General features: G+C 34.8%; 1 protein-coding gene and 1 pseudogene across 2 annotated transcripts; both read left to right on the top strand.

Annotated features, from left to right (window-relative positions):
- The window catches only part of LOC130222311 (zinc finger protein 850-like), a 535,728-nt pseudogene that overhangs the window by 79,837 nt on the left and 431,731 nt on the right, over positions 1-24,160 (top strand).
- On the top strand, positions 17,649-22,234 carry LOC130222371 (uncharacterized). 2 transcript variants are annotated; one of them, XM_056454956.1, is made up of 2 exons: positions 17,649-18,761; positions 21,954-22,234. In XM_056454956.1, exon 1 carries the CDS (start codon positions 17,862-17,864, stop codon positions 18,756-18,758), a length of 897 nt encoding a protein of 298 aa, XP_056310931.1. In that variant the 5' UTR covers positions 17,649-17,861; the 3' UTR covers positions 18,759-18,761; positions 21,954-22,234. The 2 variants fall into 2 exon arrangements, with proteins under 2 accessions (XP_056310931.1, XP_056310930.1); XM_056454955.1 differs by having other exon boundaries at positions 21,946-22,234.

Genomic DNA, 24,160 nt, shown 5'->3' with positions numbered 1-24,160 from the left:
TTAAGCTCAAGATCAAGTGTACTCAACTGTGCTGTTTTTTTTTTTAACTAAAATATGCTACAAAATATTTTTTTAGCATTTTAGTACAATTCAAAGTCTTCTATGCACTTTTAAACTTTTAAAAAATTTTACAGATTATGACACCAATAGTTCCACAGGCTAAAGTAAAATCTGATTTTTTCTAGAGTAAAATTTAAGACAGAATTTAATTTTAATTTGTTAGTAATTTTTTGTTATTGTCCGACTCTGTAAACAGTATAATCTACATACACCTGTACATAATCCACAAGCTGCTCCTCTGTTCTCATGGGCTCCACACAGAAGTCATGATCAGTGTTGGGCATCTCTGTGACATAAGGAGATTGAGAAACAAGTCAGATAAATTGAATTTACACACCTATCATATGCATAGAGGACAAAACCTGTAAAAACCATAACTAAGTAAATAAATCCATTTTAAAATAGATAAAATATGAAAATGAATGTTTTTTTCTTCGTTCAAACATTTATTCATTTTTGAACATTAGTTCCGTATTTACTTTTTCTTTAGCTCAACATGATAACAAGAGGGGTGGCTATCAGTCATCAAAAGGCAGTCTTTATGCCATCATTGGCTTATCTTTTTTTTCTGGCTTCTGATGATTGACAGAAACATGCTGACATTCAAATAAATTATTAGACAACAGGCTAATATCAACAGTAATGTTTGTACATAAATGCAATTTGGTTACCTGGAAGGTCAGTCCTAGGTCGTTTCTGATTTCAAAATCCTCGCTTTCTGAAGTTCTGTCTTCCAAGGAGAATTTGTTATTGGATGTATTCTCTTTATTTTGACGATTAGACCGTGATAGCTGACCCCTCACAGCGCTGCGTTTTTGACTCAAAATTGCCTCAGTGCATCACAGAATTGGGCAGGGCTCCTTCTGCATACTTTGCTTCAGTTTATTGTGAAAAGTGCCATTCAAGCACACTTGAACTCAACTGCACAATTACAAAAATAAAAGAAATCTACTATATTTTTTAACAATGTATTCTTTAAAAGTAATTAAATACATATGACATTACCAGTTTATGAGGCAATGATTTCATTTTTATCAAATCCAAGAAATAAAATAAATAGCCAACTTTGCAAAAAAGAATTAACAACATCAACACTAGACTACTACTAACCAAAAAGTGAATTAAAATACATATATAAATACACTTACATCTTGTTCTTGAAGTGCTTTATTTTTGCACACTGATTTTGTAGTTAATTTGCAGAGTATTATTTTAATACTACTGTAAGTGTCACATTGGGGAAATGCAGTTAAATTTATTTTATTTTTATTTATTTTTTTATACCTGCTCCGGGTGTGTGCTTAGTATGTTCACTGCTGTGTGTGCACTTGGACGGGTTAAATGCAGAGAACAAATGATGTTTTGGTATGGGTCACCATACTTGGCCACATGTCAGGTCATTTCACATTTAAAAATGTAATTAGATCAAATGAATTTTATTTTATTTTATGTATTATGATGGCAGGTTACAACTTACAACACCATTTCCAGTAAGTATTTAATGTGAAGTCATTTTAGAACTTGACTATTATGATGCCAACTAAACAACATCAAACATCAAAGCTGGCAACATCCTTACTGCAAAAGTCTTAAAACAATTGATGATGAGTGCAGTTGAGGTGTAACCATGTCAAAATTCTATCAACAACAGCATTTAGAGTAAATAGGATTATTTTATTCAATCTCTTTAATTTGTCTTGTTTTTTTTATTTGAATTTGAAAGGAGCATAGAAAAGCCATCAAATAACCAAGCATATAAATTGAGGTTTTGCCTGTCTGATGCTTCAACAGTTATATGTGGACTTGAGACTGTGTGTTCTTATCTTGAGAGGAGCATCAGAGAATGGAGCACCATAATCCTAACTAAAATAGCAATTTTGCTATAATCTTATAGATTTTAATATTCTATTTTGAAATTATGAAAACATAAATTGTAAAAGTTATATACATAATTACTATAATTGTTACATATAAAACAAATTTGAATAGCAATTTATTATATTCAAATGAGTAAATGCAATACGTTCACAGTGTGCAATTGTTTTGTTTAAAATAGTGGTCAAACAAATTTATTCTCTATATTTTCTAGAAGCTTCATTAAAATAAGTCATGTACATGTGTCTGATTTCTTTGGCTGTGCAATCTGTACAATAAAAACACCAATACCTTGACAGCATTGTGTGCAAGTTGCTAAATGTTTTGTTGCAATAATTGTTTTGCTACACTTTATTTTTAATGAGACTAATATTGTGAATAATGCTTTAAAATGTTATTATTTATTCAGTGAATCGTTTTCTTTTGCAACAACATATAAAGTTGGTTATATATGTGTAGAGTTAGTAATAAAGTGCATTGAGTTGTACCATATGTATAGTGTAATGTTTTTATTTTACTCAATTCGATTACATTTATCAGGTATTTATTTATTTATTCATTTATTTATTTGTAATTTAAGCAATTGTCACTTTCGCCACGTTTATTGGAGATTTAATTTGTTTTAAAATATAAAATATTGTATTGTATTGTATTGTATATCAGGCTTAAAATAATTTAGCAGTAAACATGTTAAGCTATTCTTTCACCAAAATAGCAGGCAATAAGCATCAACCAGTAATATGCAGATAAAAATGCTGCTTTGCATTTTGCATATATTTGTGTGTGGAGGCCCTATAGGCTACTGTTTTTTCATTAATTCGATATTTTGTTCAATAGCTTTTGATCTATGCTTGCATTTTCAACGTTTTCTATATGCACAATCTAAAAAGAACTGTCTAAATTGTGCTCTTTAAATCTGTCATAAAAGATAATGCAGCATAAATTGCATTTGATCATTAATGCAAAACCTATTACCAGTGAAATTTTCTCTTTATTACATTTGGCTATTTAAAAAATCTTTTGAGAGTTGGCAATATATTTATATAGTTTTTCGTCTGATTTGCTGCTGCTGTGATCTGAGTAAGCGTTTTAATACTTTCACTATTTTGATCTCTATTTTGGTCTTTACTTTTCTAATACAGTTGAATAAAGAGTTTGAATAAAAAAAAAACAACATTATTTTATATATTTTTTCATATGCATTATTATTTATAAATATGTATACACACACACACATACATACATACATACATACATACATATACATTATATATATATATATATATATATATATATATATATATATATATATATATATATATATATATATATATATATATATAATTTCTTTCCTCAACAAAATGTATTCTGCGCTAGACCTTGTGCTGACTTAAATAAGGGAATCGGACTTTCACTCAAATACAATAATGCATTAATTTTTTTTAATCAACCGTATACGTCCAAAACAGGTCAGATTTGAACGTTGAATTCATGTCCAAAAGTGGTCGTAGTCCGACGTCAATATGTCGACCAGATTTGCACGTCGAACCGACGTGCAGATATGGTCTCGGACGGACCGACGCAAAATATACGTGATTTGCACGTCCACACAACGTCTAGTGTTTGGTGGGCTAAAAGAAGCAAGTAAAAAACATAAAAACGACAAAAATATATAAATTATTAAAAACAGATTAAATTGTGTTCCATTTGAATGTAGCACTTTCAGAATGATACAGAAATCTGCATTTTGACCATGACAATTCAAAGTAAAAAAGGCAAAATAAATTTTTTGGGTGTTGTAATATTACAATGCATTGTTGTTAATTGGTGTATATCAAGATGTAGGCTAATTTCAATATAAACAGTAATCAACAATTTATTACTGCATTCATGCGGGCAGCTTCAACTAATATGTTATTCTATTGTTTAGTCTTATAATTTATGGTTTAAATATAAAATGCAATATACAATTTGTAGAATATTTTAAAATATATTTAAAATGACAGGTATTTTGATAATATCATGTGTATTATTATGTGAATTATTGTTTTTGTTGTAATTATTATGCAGTATGACTAATTTCTACACTTTTGTATTATCAAAACTCGCATCAAGTCAAGTATTAGACAAGTGATGTTGTCCTTCCCAGCTTAGTGTATTTAAATGAAAAAGAGGAGGACCTCCAGGAGTACAATGTATGTGTCTAAAAACATTTCAGATGTTTATGGTTTTCATAAGGCATTTAAAATGTTTGTATTTGTTTAAAACAAAAATACAGCTAAAACACTCATTTGTTATATACCTGTTTTTTATACTATACCAAAGAATTAATAGTGTCATGTATATTTTAGTCCAATACATTTTTTTACAACATCCTGTTCATTATTTCATTTAAGATTTCTTTACGTGTGAGAAAGAGATTGCAAAGAAAATTGCTGTCTGAGGGATAAATTTAACGATAGACTTGTAAGATTTGTAAGTCATGGCTGGCTTGGTAAATCTGGTTAGAACCTGTACATTTTTTGACTCACAAGGCTTAGAACCTCACTGATTAAAAACATAAGACACAAATACCATTGCTAAACACACTGCATTGACTGGAACATTGTGTTTTTTATTTTGAGACTAAATTTACAGTTTTTTTTAATCAATACACAAAGTGCTGTCAAATTTTGTTTAATATGAGATTAATATCGTAAAAGAAAGTTTGCGCAGATCTGTGCAAACAAATCTATAAATGTTATATAGATTTGTTTAACAAATAATCTATACAATTTTTTTATTTATGGAACACATGAATATAATGTTTTTTACCAACAAAAACAATTGAGCTGTTTTTTTCAGAATAAATATATTACATTTATTGGCTAATTTTCTTTTAACAGTAGTTTCCATTACTTGCTCCACAGCCTTTGCATTCCTTTTTTTTTTACACAATACATTTGATGAACACACAAATAAAAAAAATCACAATATCTAATGATATTCAGCGTGGCACAAGTATCATTTTCATAGTTTGTGTGGCTCTGTATACCAAATGCATTTAAGTCAATAGTATCTGGATGCAGCCTTGATGATGCAAGCTGAGATTGTACTCAATGGAGCTAGTGACATCAATGTGAGGGGTAGGGTTAGAGGTGGGGTTAAGTGAGCCCATTAAAAAGCATTGGATGCATCTCTAACGTTAAAAAAGACTGTTTACCGGTACACTGAAAAAAATTATTCAAAGATGATTCCTTGGATTTACTAAATTTTTTTACGTTAAGTGGTTGTAAACAATTTACTTGGGCTGAATTTAAACAAACAAATTAAGTTGAACATTGCTCAATTTAATTTGTTTGTTTAAATTCAACACAAATAAATTGTTTGCAACAGTTTTGCATGCAACACTTTTTTCAGTGTAGTCTTCTTCCCCGGGGTGTCGCCAGGAAGATGTAGACACTAGTCGCAGACAGATTTATGTGGCCAAATGAAACTTTTTACAAAGCATAGCTATACGACCACAGAAAATGCGTAGATAGTACAACAATTTCTTAGAAAATGTGTATTCGTTAAATCCAGAGTAGATTCAGTTGTCTAAAATCATATGAAATTTGACTAAAACTAGACAAAAGTAGCCTAAAATGATTCAGATGACTAAATATGTCAGAAGTAATGTTTTGTCTTCTATAAGGCTAAACTAAATCAAAATATAAAATAACATAGTCAAAATATAACACATCCTGTGCTGAAAACGCACATTGATTAGTTAACAAGTATAATACAGTATTATTTATCATTTATGCATTATAATATTATGAACTAGGGCTGCAGCTCAGAAACAGTTATATTTACCATAATTTAAGATTTTTCATTCATTTAAAGTTTTTATGTATAGTGCTTTTCACAATAATTTACGTCACATAAACATATAGCCTAGTGCTTCTAAAAATGCTGTCTGTGTATGATACAACCATGTGTGTGTATATATAGCCTGTGTGTGTATCTTGTCCACAAAGTCCGTTTTTTAGGCATCACCTCTCAGGTCCTCGTAGGGTTGGCATTATCCCGGCTTGGATCATGTGGCACTCAGCGATCTCTACAGGCCTTTAGATGGGTATCTCATGGAGGAATAGCTGTTAATTTTTTTGTTTGAACAGGAGATATGTCAATGTGACATGTATCCCTTATACAATTAACTCATGTGATGCATTATATGCTTTACTGATAAATAAGTCCTTATAATCTAGTGTCCAACGTGAATCTTTTCATGTGGAAATGTGAATTGAATTACAAAAAATAATCAGAGCATTTCTCAGCAACAAATTTGAGCATTTTATGGTTTTGGGTTTATTTTTTTAGTTAGTCTGTGGACGAAACGTGCCATATAACAGCTTTTACACAATACATTATACAGTTGGGCTATATATTTTTTTAAATATGCAAAAGGCTATACACCCTATTGAACTTCTTTTAAGGGCCAAGTATTTTCGCACATTTCACGGTCAGAATGACTCAAGAAATCAACATAAACATAACATAAAGGAATTATACATCTCAGAATAATATAATGATAACTTGTTCGAGCTAAACTTAAAACCACGTTTATAGTGATGGTGAATTATATGAAATAATAAATATAAATTGGTAGCAAAACAACAACCTAAGGTTAGTTTATTATTTGGCGTCACATGACACGTATGTCGGGAAATGCTTATTACACGTTTGTTGAGGCGACGTCAGTGTCAGACGTGTTTGAGGCGGTGTGCTTATCACACGTTTGATGGGGCGACGTCAGTGTCAGACGTGTTTGAGGCGGTGTGCTTATCACACGTTTGATGGGGCGACGTCAGTCTCAGATGTGTATGAGGCGACGTGCTTATCACACGACTGCTGAGGCGACGTAACCCTCTCAGACGTAAAAGTACACGACTGTCTCCTTCGTTCGGTTATCCGTGGCACTATCCACTCGCCGCACACACACACACACACACACACACACACGACACTGATGTGACAGCCTTCACCGCAGTAGTGGGGAGATGTGTGCCAGTCCCTGAATCCAGCGGGAAACCGCCCAATATGGCAACACTGCTCTATGGCGAGTGGATAGTGCCACTTCTCAGCCTCACATGGAGAAGGAGCAGTCGACCCTAACGTCGCCGCCTCAACGTGTCGAATTTTGAATAGGAGTGAATGGGAGGGCAGACGTCAAGGTAGCGGCGACGACACGGCAACGTCATATAAAAACCATTTTAGGCGGCGACGTAGCGGCGACGCACATAAGAAAATTGCAAAAAAAATTGACGTGTATGATACGTCTTAACTAAGTACGCCGCCTCACATGACGTCTCCTAAGCACGACGTCTCCTAAGCACGCCGCCTCACACGACGTCTCCTAAGCACGACGTCTCCTTAGTACACCGCCTCACACGACGTCTCCTAAGCATGCCGCCTCACATCGCGTGTCCAAATAAAGCTTTACTTTACCAAATAAAGCATTACTTAATGCCTGAAAACAATATCTATGTTCATATCATAGTTTATTAATCCAAAAAGTTGTGATTGATTATAAAAAACACCCAACTTCTCTTTAATGGCTGGTTTGTAAACAATGCAATACATCATTTAGTGTTAAAAAATTAAATCATTAACAAAGTATGAAATTATTAAGCATATTATACATGTGTTTTTACGTTATACGGTATTTGTAGTTTAAACTGTTTATTATGTCTATTCACGTAAAGTTAATGCTTAAATGATAAACTCTATTTGCTGATGCTTAATAGCTAATTAGTGTGTAGTTATTATTATAAAGTGTTACCAAATTAGTAGCCTATTAAATTGCAGGAATATTTTATAACACATGATAATGAAGAAACATAACATAATAGGGCCAGTTAAGCCAGGCTTATGGTTTAGCTGCATTGGATATATGTGAAGGTCAATTTCATGTTCTTAACCACCTGAGATCGCTGTATACATAAATTATACACGAGCAAATTATGTCTTGAAATGGCTTATTTTGTGTCAACAAATGAGTGTCTACACTCATTAAAGGATCATTTTCTAGTCTACTTTAAGGCTTTGTTATGCAGCTTTCAAGGCAAGACAAGTTTATTTTAATAATACAACTTTAAAAATAGTCATTTAAAGTGCTTTACATAAACAAGAGTAGCCTAAAAGAAGCAAGTAAAAACATAAAAACGACAAAATATATAAATGATTAAAAACAGATTAAATTGTGTTCCATTTGAATGTATCACTTTCAGAATGATACAGAAATCTGCATTCTGACCATGAGAATTCAAAGTAAAAAAGGCTAAATAAATTTTTTGGGTGTTGTAATATTACAATGCATTGTTGTTAATTAGTGTATATCAAGATGTAGGCTAATTTCAATATAAACAGTAATCAACAATTTATTACTGCATTCATGCGGGCAGCTTCAACTAATATGTTATTCTATTGTTTAGTCTTATAATTTATGGTTTAAATATAAAATGCAATATACAATTTGTAGAATATTTTAAAATATATTTAAAATGACAGGTATTTTGATAATATCATGTGTATTATTATGTGAATTATTGTTTTGGTTGTAATCTTTGCCAGTGGAGCATCGAAAATTCCACTTGCAGGGTTTCGCGAAAATCCAACCATTACGTTCAGTGAACCAGTGTCTGGGCGAAACCTTCCCACAGCGAACACTTGCTCAGTGAGCCTGAAATCACCAATGTGCACGGTGTACAAAGACTTTTCGGAAGGTATGGCATTTGGGATGTCTTGTGCCAAAACATTTGGCATGGCCTAATTGTGTGTGTTTGTGTGTGTGGAAAAGAGAGAGAAGGAAAGTGTATGTGAGAGAGTGTGTGTGTGAGAGTGTGTTTGTATGTGAGAGTAATTTGTGTGTGTGTGACTAAGAGGAAACGTGTGCTCATCATTCATGTATATTTCATGTTTCAAGTTTTTTTTCATCATGTTGCTTTTGTTAAACTTGGTTATTCGTTAAGTGTACTAGTTGTTGCACAAGTTTATGTATGTTATTTCGTGTTCCTTTTATCATACTAAAAAAATAGCACTTTGGTTGAACATGATTCAGTAATGGACAGTGGTTCCATTATTTTAACAGCTCTAGATGTTAAACCTGCTTAAAATATTTGTTAATTTAACATGAAAAGATGATGTGGATTAAATAGGATTTAAATATCTCTATTTGATTTAAATGTTTTTGTGCATGTTTAGAACACATAAATCATGTTAAATGAACCACAAATATTTTGTGCTAGTGTAACATCATTATGACCTGTTAAAATAATCTGGTGTAGATGTTATGATGTTGTTTTTTGATTGTAGTATCCATGTATGTAGCATACATACACAGTTATGGCTTTCTAAGTGAAGCATCGGATAATACTGTTGTTAATAAAGCTGCCAACACCAAAGCATGAGTGCTACTTTTAAAGGTGGTAACCGCTAAAGGATTTTTATGACTAACGAATATAATCCAATTTAGTCCAATTTCCAATATCCACTAGATGCAAAAAAAAAAAACCACATCTGTAAGAAATTGTATGTTTATACAATCTCACTTGGGTATGCCTGATATAGCATAGACTTAAAACTTTGTTCTGCTGCTTTTGGCTTCCGCATCACAACTTCATCCATTGGTTCAGGACGAATTACTTGGATGACATTTTTGTTACAGACACAGGTAAGTTTGTATATTCAGCCAATAAGTCATTAATACACAAATTAAATAAATACTTTTAGCTAATGCCAAGACTGTCGTCTAAAAAATAAAAAATAAACTATTTCCATGAAAAAGATACATTTTGATGAAATATTCAAACTTTATTACAGTGACACCTACACTACAGTAAACTCATATCTTTTTATTCTTTTCAAATCATGTGTAGTGAAATGATTATATAAAATGTGCACTAAGAATCTTGCTTTGATTAGACATCTTAACATTGTACTTGGTCTGTGCCATGTGTGATGGCACTGGTGCATAATGGTGGCCCCGTCTTTACTCATGGTGCTTTAGTGCACTTCCGGTGTTCAATTCCGTTGTGAAAAAGTATTGTTGATGGTTCATGATTAAGCTTGCTTTCATATACAATATACTTAATGCAAGTAATCTAAATGCTTTATAGGAATACATTAGATTTTTTCGAGTTATTTTACCTCTTATGTTTGGTTTATTTGTTTACAGGGTCAGTGTACATTAATAAATATTACAGTAAAATGTGGCAGAATTAGCCAAGAATATGTGACATATTTTTGTATTGCTTCAGAATCCCAACTTGTACAGTAAACATTTGAATGAGTGTGTGGGTGAATTTAACTAATATGGTTACAGTTCTGACAGACTCTACAGGGATTCAGATACACCAGAATCACAGATCAAATTAAAACCTCATGTACAACAGTAATTTTACAGCACATCCTACTTTCGGACATCACGTTAAAAAAGACTGTTTACCGGTAGTCTTCTTCCCCGGGCTGTCGCCACGAAGATGTAGACACTAGTCGCAGACAGATTTATGTGGCCAAATGAAACTTTTTACAAAGCATAGCTATCCGACCACAGAAAATGCATAGATAGTACAACAATTTCTTAGAAAATGTGTATTCGTTAAATCCAGAGTAGATTCAGTTGTCTAAAATCATATGAAATTTGACTAAAACTAGACAAAAGTAGCCTAAAACGATTCAGATGACTAAATATGTCAGAAGTAATGTTTTGTATTCTATAAGGCTAAACTAAATCAAAATATAAAAAATAGAACACATCCTGTGCTGAAAATGCAGATTGATTAGTTAACAAGTATAATACAGTATTATTTATCATTTATGCATTATAATATTATGAACTAGGGCTGCAGCTCAGAAACAGTTATATTTACCATAATTTAAGATTTTTCATTCATTTAAAGTTTTTATGTATAGTGCTTTTCACAATAATTTACGTCACATAAACATATAGCCTAGTGCTTCTAAAAATGCTGTCTGTGTATGATACAACCATGTGTGTGTGTGTATATATAGCCTGTGTGTGTATCTTGTCCACAAAGTCCGTTTTTTAGGCATCACCTCTCAGGTCCTCATAGGGTTGGCATTATCCCGGCTTGGATCAAGTGGCACTCCGCGATCTCTACAGGCCTTCGGATGGGTATCTCATGGAGGAATAGCTGTTAATTTTTTTGTTTGAACAGGAGATATGTCAATGTGACATGTATCCCTTATACAATTAACTCATGTGATGCATTATATGCTTTACTGATAAATAAGACCTTATAATCTAGTGTCCAACGTGAATCTTTTCATGTGGAAATGTGAATTGATTTACAAAAAATAATCAGAGCATTTCTCAGCAACAAATTTGAGCATTTTATGGTTTTGGGTTTATTTTTTTAGTTAGTCTGTGGACGAAACGTGCCATATAACAGCTTTTACACAATACATTATACAGTTGGCCTATATATATTTTTTTAAATATGCAAAAGGCTATACCCCCTATTGAACTTCTTTTAAGGGCCAAGTATTTTCGCACATTTCACGGTCAGAATGACTCAAGAAATCAACATAAACATAACATAAAGGAATTATACATCTCAGAATAATATAATGATAACTTGTTCGAGCTAAAATTAAAACCACGTTTATAGTGATGGTGAATTATATGAAATAATAAATATAAATTGGTAGTAAAACAACAACCTAAGGTTACTTTATTTTTTGGCGTCACATGACACGTATGTCGGGAAATGCTTATTACACGTTTGTTGAGGCGACGTCAGTGTCAGACGTGTTTGAGGCGGTGTGGTTATCACACGTTTGATGGGGCGATGTTAGTGTCAGACGTCTTTGAGGCGACGGGCTTGTCACACGTTTGTTGAGGCGACGTCAGTCTCAGATGTATGGCGTCCGGAATGGGTCAATAACCTGACGCTGCAACGTGCACTCGTCTCACTGAACGTGACGTCAGCGTCTGCCGAACGTGACGTCAGCGTCTGCCGAACGTGACGTCTGCGTCTGCCGAAAGTGACGTCTGCGTCTGCCACTTTAATGTTCCGCTGCCTGAACATGACGTCTGCGTGTAGTCTGCCACTTTACTGTTCCGCTGCTTATTCCAGCTTTATTTTACCTATTAGTTCTCTATTATTGTTTTCACTTAAATCCTCAGTTATGTTTAATTTGCAATTGAGTTATTTTTATCATTTTTATTCACAGCTTTTTATTTCAACTGGTATATATTTATAAATATTTATACAAATGATATAAACATTTTGGTATGCCATAATTAAATGTCAATTTAAATAACATAAACAATATTCGTACAGTTATAATTTTATGTAGTTGTACAGTTTGTCAAGTTTTGACTGACAGGTGTTCTGACATAATTATACAAAAAAAATTACACCTCAAAAGTCAAGAGCATGCTCACTTTATTATTATTAGTATTATTATTATTATTATTATTATTATTTTGTACTTTTATAGCCTAAATGTTTTTGCAGGTACATACAAACTTTGTATTAACAGTTACAGAAAACATGCAAGGGAATCGACATTTTAGAGTCAAGGTTTCTCTTAATTCTCCCATATCATCACATATCAAGTGTGTTTAGCACCTGCAGGAAAAGCAGAAAATCAGCCCCTGATGTACTGACAAAGGCCCCTGATCTTTTGGAATGTGTTGCACTTAAATATGTTGTATCACATTTATTTTATCTAAGTAACGTTACTGAAAATTACCACATACATCACAAACATTCCGCGTTTGTGTCGGGTAATTAAATCGTCAGCTGTTCAGCAGTACCTGTTTCTACCGGCAGGTGGGAGTGGCACTGTTGTCACATGGTTTTAAAAAACTCCGCTACTGCACTTCATTTATTCATTGTTTTAAGGAGCTAAAGTTGATGAGGTAATAATAATTTTTTCTCTTTTGCGAAAGTGAATAGTTCTAACTACTGATGAAGCTTAATATTTGTTTCCACAGTATAAAATGTGTGTAGATTTGTTGAAATAAAATAACTGTAATCGATCATACCAATGTAAATACATGCGAATTAGTCAGTAAAATCTAAATTGGACTAGCTTTCTAGATATGAAGTAGATATCTAGGCATAGTTATCGAGATATGATATGGCCAGTCACTTCTGTTTCTGTAATAAAATCACAGTGAATTAATGGATCTAGCTTATTATTTTTATAGCTACATTCTACTGTAACATGCTATGTCAGTTAGCAGGGGATTATAAATCGACTTTCTTATTAAAATACCTAAAATGGCTGTAAGAACACTTATAGTTGAACTCAGAATTATTAGCCCCCCCCCCTTACCCCTAATTTTTTCCCCTAATTTCTGTTTAACGGAGATTTTTTTCAACACATTTCTAAACATAATGGTTTCAATAACTAATTTCTAATAACTGAATCATTTTATCTTTACCATTATAACTGTAAATCATATTTGACTAGACATTTTTAAGACTATACAGCTTAAAGTGACATTTACAGGCTTTACATGCAGGGTAGGTAGGCAAGTTATTGAATAGTGATGGTTTGTTGTGTAGACTATCGGAAAAAAAATAGCTTAAAGGGGCTAATCATTTTGACTTAAAAATGTTTTTTTTAAAAATGCAAAATTGCTTTTATTCTAGCTGAAAATAAAACAAATGAGACTTTCTCCAGAAGAAAAAAAATATTATCAGACATACTGTGGAAATTTCCTTGCTCTGTTAAACATCATTTGGGAAATATTTTAAAAAGAAAAGAAAATTCAAAGGCGGATAATAATTCTGTATAAAACATTCATTGTCGCAGTCGTGTAAATGATCAAAGTTTTGTCATGTTTATTCAGATCTTATTTTTATTCAACTACAGCAATAGCTGATGCCTTCATCCATATTAGGGATTTCCTGGACTGTTCATCTTCTTTGTGAGGCATATATAATTTCTGCTCAAGTATGAATGAAACGGGCATTACATGTATTTAAAGTGCTACAATGCCCACATCAACCATTTTGAGGAAAACTGAAAAAAAAATCCCTCTAAAGTAATTTGTAGTAAACATATTTTTAGCATATAGATCTTTATTGTAATTTTTTTGTACTATTTTTTATAAAGTTGTTATTATATCAAAAAGAGTAGCCTATTGAATATCAATATTTTGCATGGTATTGAATTAAAATATTCCAGTATCTTGACAACACACCTAAAGTAATCACTCTGTCCAACATGTTTGTAGCTTTGTATCACATTGCATAACAACTCACTCTAGAAAATAAATCATATTTTCAGTTTTGAAGACATGCAGAAAAGGACATTTTCAAAAAAAGTAACAAAAAAACTTAAGTGGTGTGATATGGCTTATAACAGACTAGTAAATGAAAAGTGGGTTCATTTATCAATGTTTTTTCCTTTTTGGTGTTACAAGTCACAAAGCTTCACAATTGATTGTTAAACTGTCAACTCAAAAAAACCCTTTATTTATTATTAAACCATTTATAATCTTATTATTAACATTACAGTAGATCACCTTATGTAAGTGAGGGTATATTAGTGGGGTGAATTAGAACGTCTTTTTTGTGTGGTTAGGGGATACTTTTTAGGGCCTAAGCCCCTTATCCCTTTCGACCCTAGCAACACCCCTGTAGCAAATGGTTAGGCAAATTTATAAAATTATGTAATTGTCCTTTTCCTACATTATCAATTGCTTGTGTCATGTTGCTCAAAAAGTGTAATTATTTGTTGAATAGTGTAACCCAGTAGTCACCAACCTTTTTAAGCCCAAGATTTCCTAGTTCAACCTTGATGATATGGAAGGTCTACCTAAAGATAAACAGGTAGAAGACAGCTTTTTCCTTAAGCCCTTTATTTCATTTTTTTTGTATCAATATTCTTACACATTCTTCAGTCTGCATATTTGGAATATTTACTCCATCTTTATTTTTTGCCTTTACCATTTTAACCTTAAGTGTGTGGAATATTTTAAATCTTCATGTCTTATATTTGTTAAATACATTAAATTTTAATATGTCACTGTAGGGCTTTTATGAGTCAAATTAAATAATTTACACTGCAAAAAATTTTGAGATTAATGTGTCAAATAAATTTTTTAATGTGCTGATAATGTTGGTAGAAATTTCATGTCACCAATATAACAATGTACTTTATCAGTATTACCTGATGTAAACTATGACAGTCATTGAACAAGACTGGACTATATGTATATTAATTATTTAAATGTTATAATCACAAATTGACTGTTTTTGAGTGCTTAAACACAAAATTAATTTTTTTAGTGTACACAAAAACAGCAGGTGCTATGAACAAAGTATTTTATTTACCACAATTACTACACAAAAAAATGTTTTTGCATGACAAAGAACACTAGACACAAAAAAGAACAATATACAATGGGGTTGCAAAGAACACTAGACACAAAAAAGAACAATATACAATGGTGTTGCAAAGAACACTAGAAACAAAAAAGAACAATATACAATGGTGTTGCAAAGAACACTAGAAACAAAAAAGAACAATATACAATGGTGTTGCAAAGAACACTAGAAACAAAAAAGAACAATATACAATGGTGTTGCAAAGAACACTAGAAACAAAAAAGAACAATATACAATGGTGTTGCAAAGAACACTAGAAACAAAAAAGAACAATATACAATGGGGTTGCCATTAACTGAACTACATTACCCCAAATGTGGGGGCCTGCAAAATGCGCTCTTTCATGTAAATTTCAAAGTCCTCAAACAATCGATGCATTGGCAGCCTCAAAACAATAGTGCATGTATTTGCTTCAGGGTAAATTTTGGCATGCTCATTATCCTGTTGATGCAGGAACTCAAGTGCTGGTTCAACAGGGAAACCCAGCCTTGGAATGGAGGTTGAACCTGAAGCAAATGCAAAAACCTGGCTTAAAGAAAGTTGTGACGATGCTCCCTCTGAGAAAAAAAAGATAAAAATAAAAAGATTATTCAGGTTTTCACTTAATTTTAAATATGGATATTCTTACAAAAAACCATAACCACTTCAGTAGGCATTTATTATGTAACAAACTTTGTTTATGACTGCTCCGATCATGATCAAATTTATTTATTTTTTTAGATTGGAACAGTCAGTACTTATGTGCAGTCATATGTGCTCATAGAACACTGTTTCTATAGCAATCTATGTACTTATAATGTCATGAATTAATAATGTATAATCACAAACATCAAAGAAATAAAGAAAAAAGACAGAATCAATTTATTTTTCATATATGTGATTATACCACACCTATAACCATGTAATACATGAAGCTAGAATACATTTTTTTTTTTGAGTGTGAAAGCAGAACATCTGGTGTCTATTTTGAAATATTTTTTGTGCAGATATTCGTGCAACAAAATATTGTGGGGGTCATGAAAATTAGATGAAAATCATTAAAAACACTGGTGGTGGCTGGTAACCTTTAAAAAAACATTGGAGAGGAAAGAAAGCACATAACAATTGTATGTTACAGAGTGTAAACCATGTATAAGGCCGTACTCACACTATGTACAGTTGCCTTGAACCGGGCCAAAGCACGCTTGTCTCCCCCAATGGCCCGCACTCACATTAAATTCGGGCCTGGGCATGCTTACGTCATCGTTGCTGCGCTGCTTAGTAAGCGCTTTCGCACAGCACAGAGGTGATTTCTTAAGTTATATCGTTTTAGTCATTTGATATGCAGTGACTCAGTCAACTATTTTGCAGAACAGATTGCTGCCCCGTTAGCAAAATGCAGCCTGCAGGTTAATGATGACATAACTATCATTCCACCCCAAACCACGGCACCTTAGTGAATATAAAAATTCAAATAATTAATATTAATGAATATTACACCTGCTCAATGAAAATCAAATGATTCACTACATCAATAAATCTGACATAACTTGATCAGAAATCTAAAAAGGCGAGAAAAAAGATTAAGCCATCAATAGAAAATAATACTGCGGTAAAGAGTCTTGCGGGGGCAATATTTATTTTTTATTCCCACTGCAACAGTGCCATTGTGGTCCAGTGGTCAGCACGTTGAGTTACAATGCTGCCGACCAGTGTTCGAACCTCACCTGAATAATTATAATTCTTTTATTATTGTTAAGACATGTAATACTGTTAGGGTTGTTGAACATTTGAAGTTCTAAACCAGCTGTTTTCTTGAAAAAGATGTGATAGTGTCATAAGAAACTGAATTGATATAGTCAGTCGTGAACTGAGGTGGCCCGGTCTAAGGCTTAAACTCCAGGGCTGAAAAGGAGTCCCTCTCCGGCCCTGAGTCCTCGTGCTGCAGGAACAAAATATATGCTAATAGGTATATGCTAACATGCCAATGGGACATTTAATTTGGCAGTAACCTGGGTTAATTGCTTCTGGTAAACTGATTGCCATCACAAAATCGCTTCGTTTTATGCTTGAACAACTAAATGAATGCCAAAGTCTGTTTAACTGATTGTATTAATTACATTACAACATCGATGCTGTAAAGGGGACCGTATAAAATGGAAAAAAAAACACAATAAAAGGTCACTGTAAGTTTATCAGTATAGGAACAACATTAGCTTGGCATATACCATGCTCGAGTGACGTCACTGTCACTTGACGATAGCTTCGCTGCGTTTGTTTGGAGTTCGCTGCGTTTGTTTGGAGTTTAGATTCGCAATTTACATTTTTATCATAAAATACCTCCTCATTCACTAAATATTTATCTCTCCTACTTGGGGTGAACAATCCCCTAACACACTCATACAAACAAATCTACTTTTAAACGTTCTGTCTCTCGAGCATCCGCTTGGTGTTTGTAGCTTTAGCCTGCTAGCACCGCTGGTCAGCTAAAGCTACCAACCTCTTTCACTCATTTATTTTCTCACTTTCTGGCTTTGCTCTTCACCTTGTACAATGTCGCTTGCGTGTCTGTCCTTGAGTGCAGGAGAGGCATCGATGGAGGCGCTGGAGCTGGAGCTGGAAGCGGTGGAGTCCCAGATTCGCTCGCTGGAGACGAAGCGAGAGGGCATCAGGGCTCTGCTCTTAACCCGTACTCGCTCGTCTGAGGTAAGTGTCCGATACAACGACAATCTCCCAGTTTCTTCAACCCCGCTTGTTTCTCTGTCCAGGCCCAGCGCACCGAGGACGCGGTGCACCCAGGCGTCGTTCACGCCGACTCCCGGCTACCACGGCCCCTGGGTGCAACCGCGTAAGGTGCTTGCCAGGTCCCGGGGCAGAACGTCTCCTCCTCCGGTGTTCGAGATCCCCACGGAGAACCGCTTCGCCCCTCTCCGCGAGACGGGTCGCGATGTTGCCATCATTGGCGACTCAATCGTCCGCCACGTCCGCTCCACTTCCTCCAAAGGTAACAAAGTACGCACTTTCTGCTTCCCTGGTGCCCGAGTTAAGAATATTTCTGCACAGATACCTACTATCCTGAGCGCTGCCGAGAGCCTCGGTGCCGCCGTCCTCCACGTGGGGACGAACGACACCGGGCTCCGGCAGACGGAGATCCTGAAGAAGGACTTCAGGAGCCTGATCGAGACGGTTCGACGCACTTCGCCCGCCACGCAGATCATCGTTTCTGGACCGCTTCCTACCTACCGCCGAGGAAATGAAAGGTTCAGTAGACTTTTTGCTCTGAATGAATGGCTATTAACATGGTGTGAAGAACAGAAATTGCTCTTTGCCAATAACTGGAATCTTTTCTGGGAGCGTCCTAGGCTTTTCCGCGCTGATGGGCTGCACCCCAGTCGAGCTGGAGCTGAACTCCTGTCGGACAACATCACCAGAATACTTCGCTCTATCTGACTAGTAAGTAAAAATTCACAAAATTCACAATTTAGCCACATAGACTCCTATTCCTCCCACATAAATATCAGTAATGCATACCTAGCTAACCACATAGAGACTGTGTCTGTTCCTCGTATTATTAGATCAAGAAACAAACGTACTGTGTGCTCCAGAAATAATCTATTAAGAATTAAACCAGAAAAAACACTAAAAAGTGAAAATACAAATTTCATGAAGCTTGGTCTCCTAAACATCAGGTCACTAGCACCTAAAGCACTTATCATAAATGAAATAATAACAGATAACAATCTTAATGCACTCTGTCTCACTGAAACCTGGCTGAAACAAAATGACTATATTAGTTTAAATGAGGCAACTCCTCCAGGATTCTTATATAAACATGAGGCTCGTCAAACTGGTCGTGGTGGTGGAGTCGCGTCAATCTTTAGTGATATTCTTAATGTTAATCAGAGAAACGGACTTATGTTTAGCTCCTTTGAAGTACTAACGCTTAATGTTGTCCTTCCAAACACTATGCAAAAACCTATGTTATCTCTCGCTCTAATCACCATATATAGACCTCCAGGACCCTATGTCAATTTTCTAAAAGAGTTTTCTGATTTTATCTCTGACTTACTAGTTAAAACTGATAAAATACTAATTGTAGGAGACTTTAACATCCACATAGATGACGCTAACGACACATTAGGGCTCGCGTTTACGGACTTGCTGGTCTCACTAGGAATAAAGCAAAATGTTATTGGTCCAACTCATCGCCTAAAGCATACACTAGATCTAATTCTGTCTTATGGAATTGAGGTCACTGATGTAGACATTATACCACAAAGTGATGATATTACAGACCACTACCTCTTACTATATAAGCTGTGTTTACCTGAAATTAGCAGATCCGCTCCGATATATCGTCCTAGTAGAACTATTGTTCCATCCACTAAAGATGAATTTATAAATAACTTACCTGATCTCTCTCTACTTCGAAATGCACCCGCAAACGCAAATGACCTTGATGTAGTAACCAGCAGTATGGATGCCATCTTTACTAGCACTTTAAATACTGTGGCACCCATCAAACTAAAAAAGGCTAGAGAGAATAAAACTACACCGTGGTATAATAGTCATACCCGCGCTCTCAAAACAGCAACCCGTGCCCTGGAACGTAAATGGAAAAAAACTAATTTAGAAGTCTTTAGAATTGCATACAAAGACAGTATGTCCAGCTATAGGAGGGCTTTAAAATCTGCCAGGGCTGAGCACCTCCGCAAACTGATAGAAAATAATCAAAACAATCCTAGATTCTTATTTAACACCATCGCTAAATTAACAAATAATCGGTCATCTTTGGAACAAAATGTTCCACCGCAAATTAGTAGTGATGACTTCATGAATTTTTTCAGTGATAAAATAGAAGGCTTTAGACAGAAAATAGGAGATATTAAACTTTCTGCACCGCCTTATACTTCAGATCCAGTAAACACGCCTCTGAATCTAAATAACCTACAGTGCTTTAAAATCATAGAACAGGAAGAGCTAGACAAAATTATAAATAGCTCTAAATCAGCTACGTGTATATTGGACCCAATTCCAACAAAGTTACTGAAAGAATTGCTACCTGTTATAGGAGAACCTCTTCTTAACATTATCAACTCTTCTTTATCTTTAGGCCATGTTCCAAATCCTTACAAGTTAGCTGTTATTAAACCTATTATTAAGAAACCACAACTGGAACCCAGAAACTTAGCTAATTATAGGCCTATTTCAAACCTTCCATTTATATCTAAAATACTAGAAAAAGTTGTTTCTGCTCAATTATGCTCCTTTCTGCAGACCAACAATGTTTTTGAAGTGTTTCAGTCAGGTTTCAGAGCTCATCACAGTACAGAAACTGCATTAGTGAAAATAACCAACGATTTACTCTTAGCTGCTGACCAAGGGTGCATCTCGCTATTAGTTCTACTCGATCTTAGTGCGGCATTTGACACCATTGACCATGGTATCCTTATTAATCGCTTAAAGTCTACAGGTGTCCAGGGACAGGCCCTACAATGGTTTAAGTCATACTTATCTGACCGTTACCAGTTTGTAAATATAAATGGACAACCTTCACAAATCAGCCCAGTAAAATACGGGGTGCCTCAAGGATCAGTTTTAGGCCCTTTACTGTTTACAATATACATGCTACCCCTGGGAGACATTATTAGAAGACATGGGATCAGCTTTCACTGCTATGCAGATGATACTCAATTATATATTTCAACTAAACCTGACGAGACGTCTAATCTGTCCAAGCTAACTGGGTGTATTAAAGATGTTAAAGACTGGATGACCAACAATTATCTTCTCTTAAACTCAGACAAAACAGAATTATTACTTATTGGGCCTAAATCCTGTACACAGCAGATCTCACAACTCGATCTACAATTAGAGGGATACAAAGTTAGCGTTAGTTCTACTATAAAAGATCTGGGTGTCATATTAGACAGCAATTTAACTTTTGAAAATCATATTTCCCATGTCACAAAAACTGCTTTCTTTCATCTGAGAAATATCGCTAAGTTACGAAGTATGCTATCCATCTCAGATGCAGAAAAGCTAGTCCATGCTTTTATGACTTCTAGGCTGGACTACTGTAATGCTCTGTTTGCTGGCTGCCCAGCATCCTCTATTAACAAACTTCAATTAGTACAAAATGCAGCTGCCAGAGTTCTAACCAGGTCTAGAAAATTTGATCACATCACCCCAATTTTATCCTCCTTACACTGGCTGCCTGTTAAGTTTCGTATTGAATTTAAAATATTGCTTCTTACATATAAAGCTCTAAATAATCTGGCTCCTGCTTATCTAACCAATCTTCTGTCTCGCTACAATCCAACTCGCTCTTTAAGATCTCAAAACTCAGGACTTCTGGTAGTACCTAGAATAGCAAAGTCGAGTAAAGGAGGTCGAGCCTTCTCATTTATAGCTCCTAAACTCTGGAATAGCCTTCCTGATAACGTCCGAGGCTCAGACACACTCTCCCAATTCAAAACTAGATTAAAGACCTATCTGTTCAGTAAAGCATACACTTAGTGCACCACTTAGGGGGCTTCCACACAGGTTATGCATCTTGCTGATATACACTGTGAACATCAGCTACGCTAATTATTTTCTTTATTCTCCATTTCCACCTGGGGATACTCTTCCCGAGGCCCTCAGACTATGCAGAGTCACTGATTCGATCCAAGACCAACGACGAGATGATCCCAAGGTTTCCATATCCTGGACCAGGCCGTATCCTGAACAACTACTGCGATGGTCATGAAAGAATGGAGAACATGAGACTGTTTCCTATGACGCTCCAGAGACAGACGAGTCTTCGCTGAGGCCAGCTTCCAGCCTCCGCCACTGAGACTGCAGCTCTGCACAAGACGTTTGGCCAGCGGAGAAATTAAAATGGTCGTGCCCAACTGAGCCTGGTTTCTCTCAAGGTTTTTTTTCTTCACTTCCGCCTTTAGTGAAGTTTTTTTTCCCTCTCCGCTGTCGCCACTGGCTTGCATGGTTCAGGATCTGTAGAGCTGCGCATCGTTGGATTTGCTCTTCAATATTTGGACTCTCAGTAGTGATTATTAAACCACACTGAACTGAGCTAAACTGAACTGAACTTAAACACTACAAACTTAACTACACTGTTCCTATTTACTGTGACCTTTTATGTGAAGCTGCTTTGACACAATCTACATTGTATAAGCGCTATACAAATAAAGGTGAATTGAATTGAAAAAAAATTGAATATACCCTATTATGAGGTTTGCTGAAGGTGCGCAGCTGTCGTGCAGTGAGGGTTTCGCGTCTCAAATAATCTACAACAATTTGCATTTACTGAACAGCAAGAATGATTAATAAATCCATATCAAACAGTCCCTTATAAGTCACGTCTCGCTTTCAGTTTCAGGCTCTGGCGCGTTTTGCACTCACACACAAGCACTGGCCCACCTCTTCCCGATTCAGCGCACTCACACTTCTCAAACTATTCGGGAAACAAGCCTGGGCACGGTTCGGATAGCATAGTGTGAGAATATAACCCAGTGGTTTTCAACCCTGTTCCTGGGGACTTATTATCCCAGAGTTTATCTGCAACCCTTATCAAACACACCTAAAGTGGCCAATTAAGCTCCCCAAGACAGCTTGAAAATTGTAGTCAAGTGCACTTAATCCGGTTGGAAATAAACTTTACAGGATACCAGGAACAAGGTTGAAGACCTCTGATATAACCAATTGTATATTACCTTCCACATCTAGAAGCCAGTCCCTCCAGAAACAAACAATGCTGTTTTCTAGGGTCCTTTTGTTAGTGCCAACTGGTGACAGCTGCGGGATGAAGAGCTCCGATAAGTCTTTTGCTGTCAGTGGCTTCTCTTTAAACATCAAAATTTCTCAAAAGAGACTTGGATGTTGTTCCAAATGTTGCAGAAGCTGCAAACATTCCAGGCCTTCCTTGAATCTGAAAAAAATAATAATATTAATTTAAGCATGAACAAGCTATGGTGATTTTTTTAAGTGATAGACACACCTCTCTAGCAGTACTACATAAGGTAAGCATAAAAAACAAGGCCTTTTTTTTAGTAAGGGCTTAGACTAGCCAGGATTAGGCCGAAGATCAATTAGGACATTTAAGTAATTTTTATAAACATGCTTAAAAAAAATTATTGGTGTGCATCTTGAGACAAAACAAAGGCACTGATATTTAACAATCCATCACTGCATTTTTTTTCAGTTGAAAAAAAACAGCTCAGACTTACTTTTTATTAGAGGATTAGGCTTAAGCCTTGTCTGTGAAACCAGGGGTAAGAGTCTTATTTTTGTTACAGACATATTTTTAAACATATCATATTTAATAATATGTCACAACTGTGTAGGGCTGAGACCAAAATATTGATTTCTTTATTCTCATAGATTCAAATGTTTATGAGCTGCTATCCACTTTTAAATCCCTAGTATCAGTCTTGACCCCTTGGCTATTGTCAGATGAATGAACAAAACCTTATAAAATACCTGTATAACATACCATTCAATAAACGCTAATGATCTTTGAGGTTTGTAATTGTTGATATCAAATTTAAGGAATAAATAAATCATTTTGGTAAAATTTTTTGTTTGTGGCATGGCTGAGCAATGTAACTCCTTAGATCAAACAAAAATATACCAAAATGCTTTTTTCTAACGCTTTAATACTACTTACAATGCGAAGTGATCATAAAAGAACACATATATATATATATATATATATATATATATATATATATATATATAAACACACACACACATACATGTTAAAGATGCTGTACAGCTTAGCATTTATCATGTCTCATTAATCACACAATCAGCGTTTTAACTGAAAAGATGTCTATAAATGCCTTGTTCAT

The sequence above is a fragment of the Danio aesculapii genome, chromosome 4 (assembly GCF_903798145.1).
Source record: "Danio aesculapii chromosome 4, fDanAes4.1, whole genome shotgun sequence".
Taxonomy (NCBI): Eukaryota; Metazoa; Chordata; class Actinopteri; order Cypriniformes; family Danionidae; genus Danio; species Danio aesculapii.
This window is presented reverse-complemented; position numbering and strand designations above follow the sequence as displayed.

Excerpts from the sequence above, each read along its gene's own strand:
- LOC130222371 (XM_056454956.1), top strand. The coding sequence starts at position 17,862 with ATGTCGCTTGCGTGTCTGTCCTTGAGTGCAGGAGAGGCATCGATGGAG.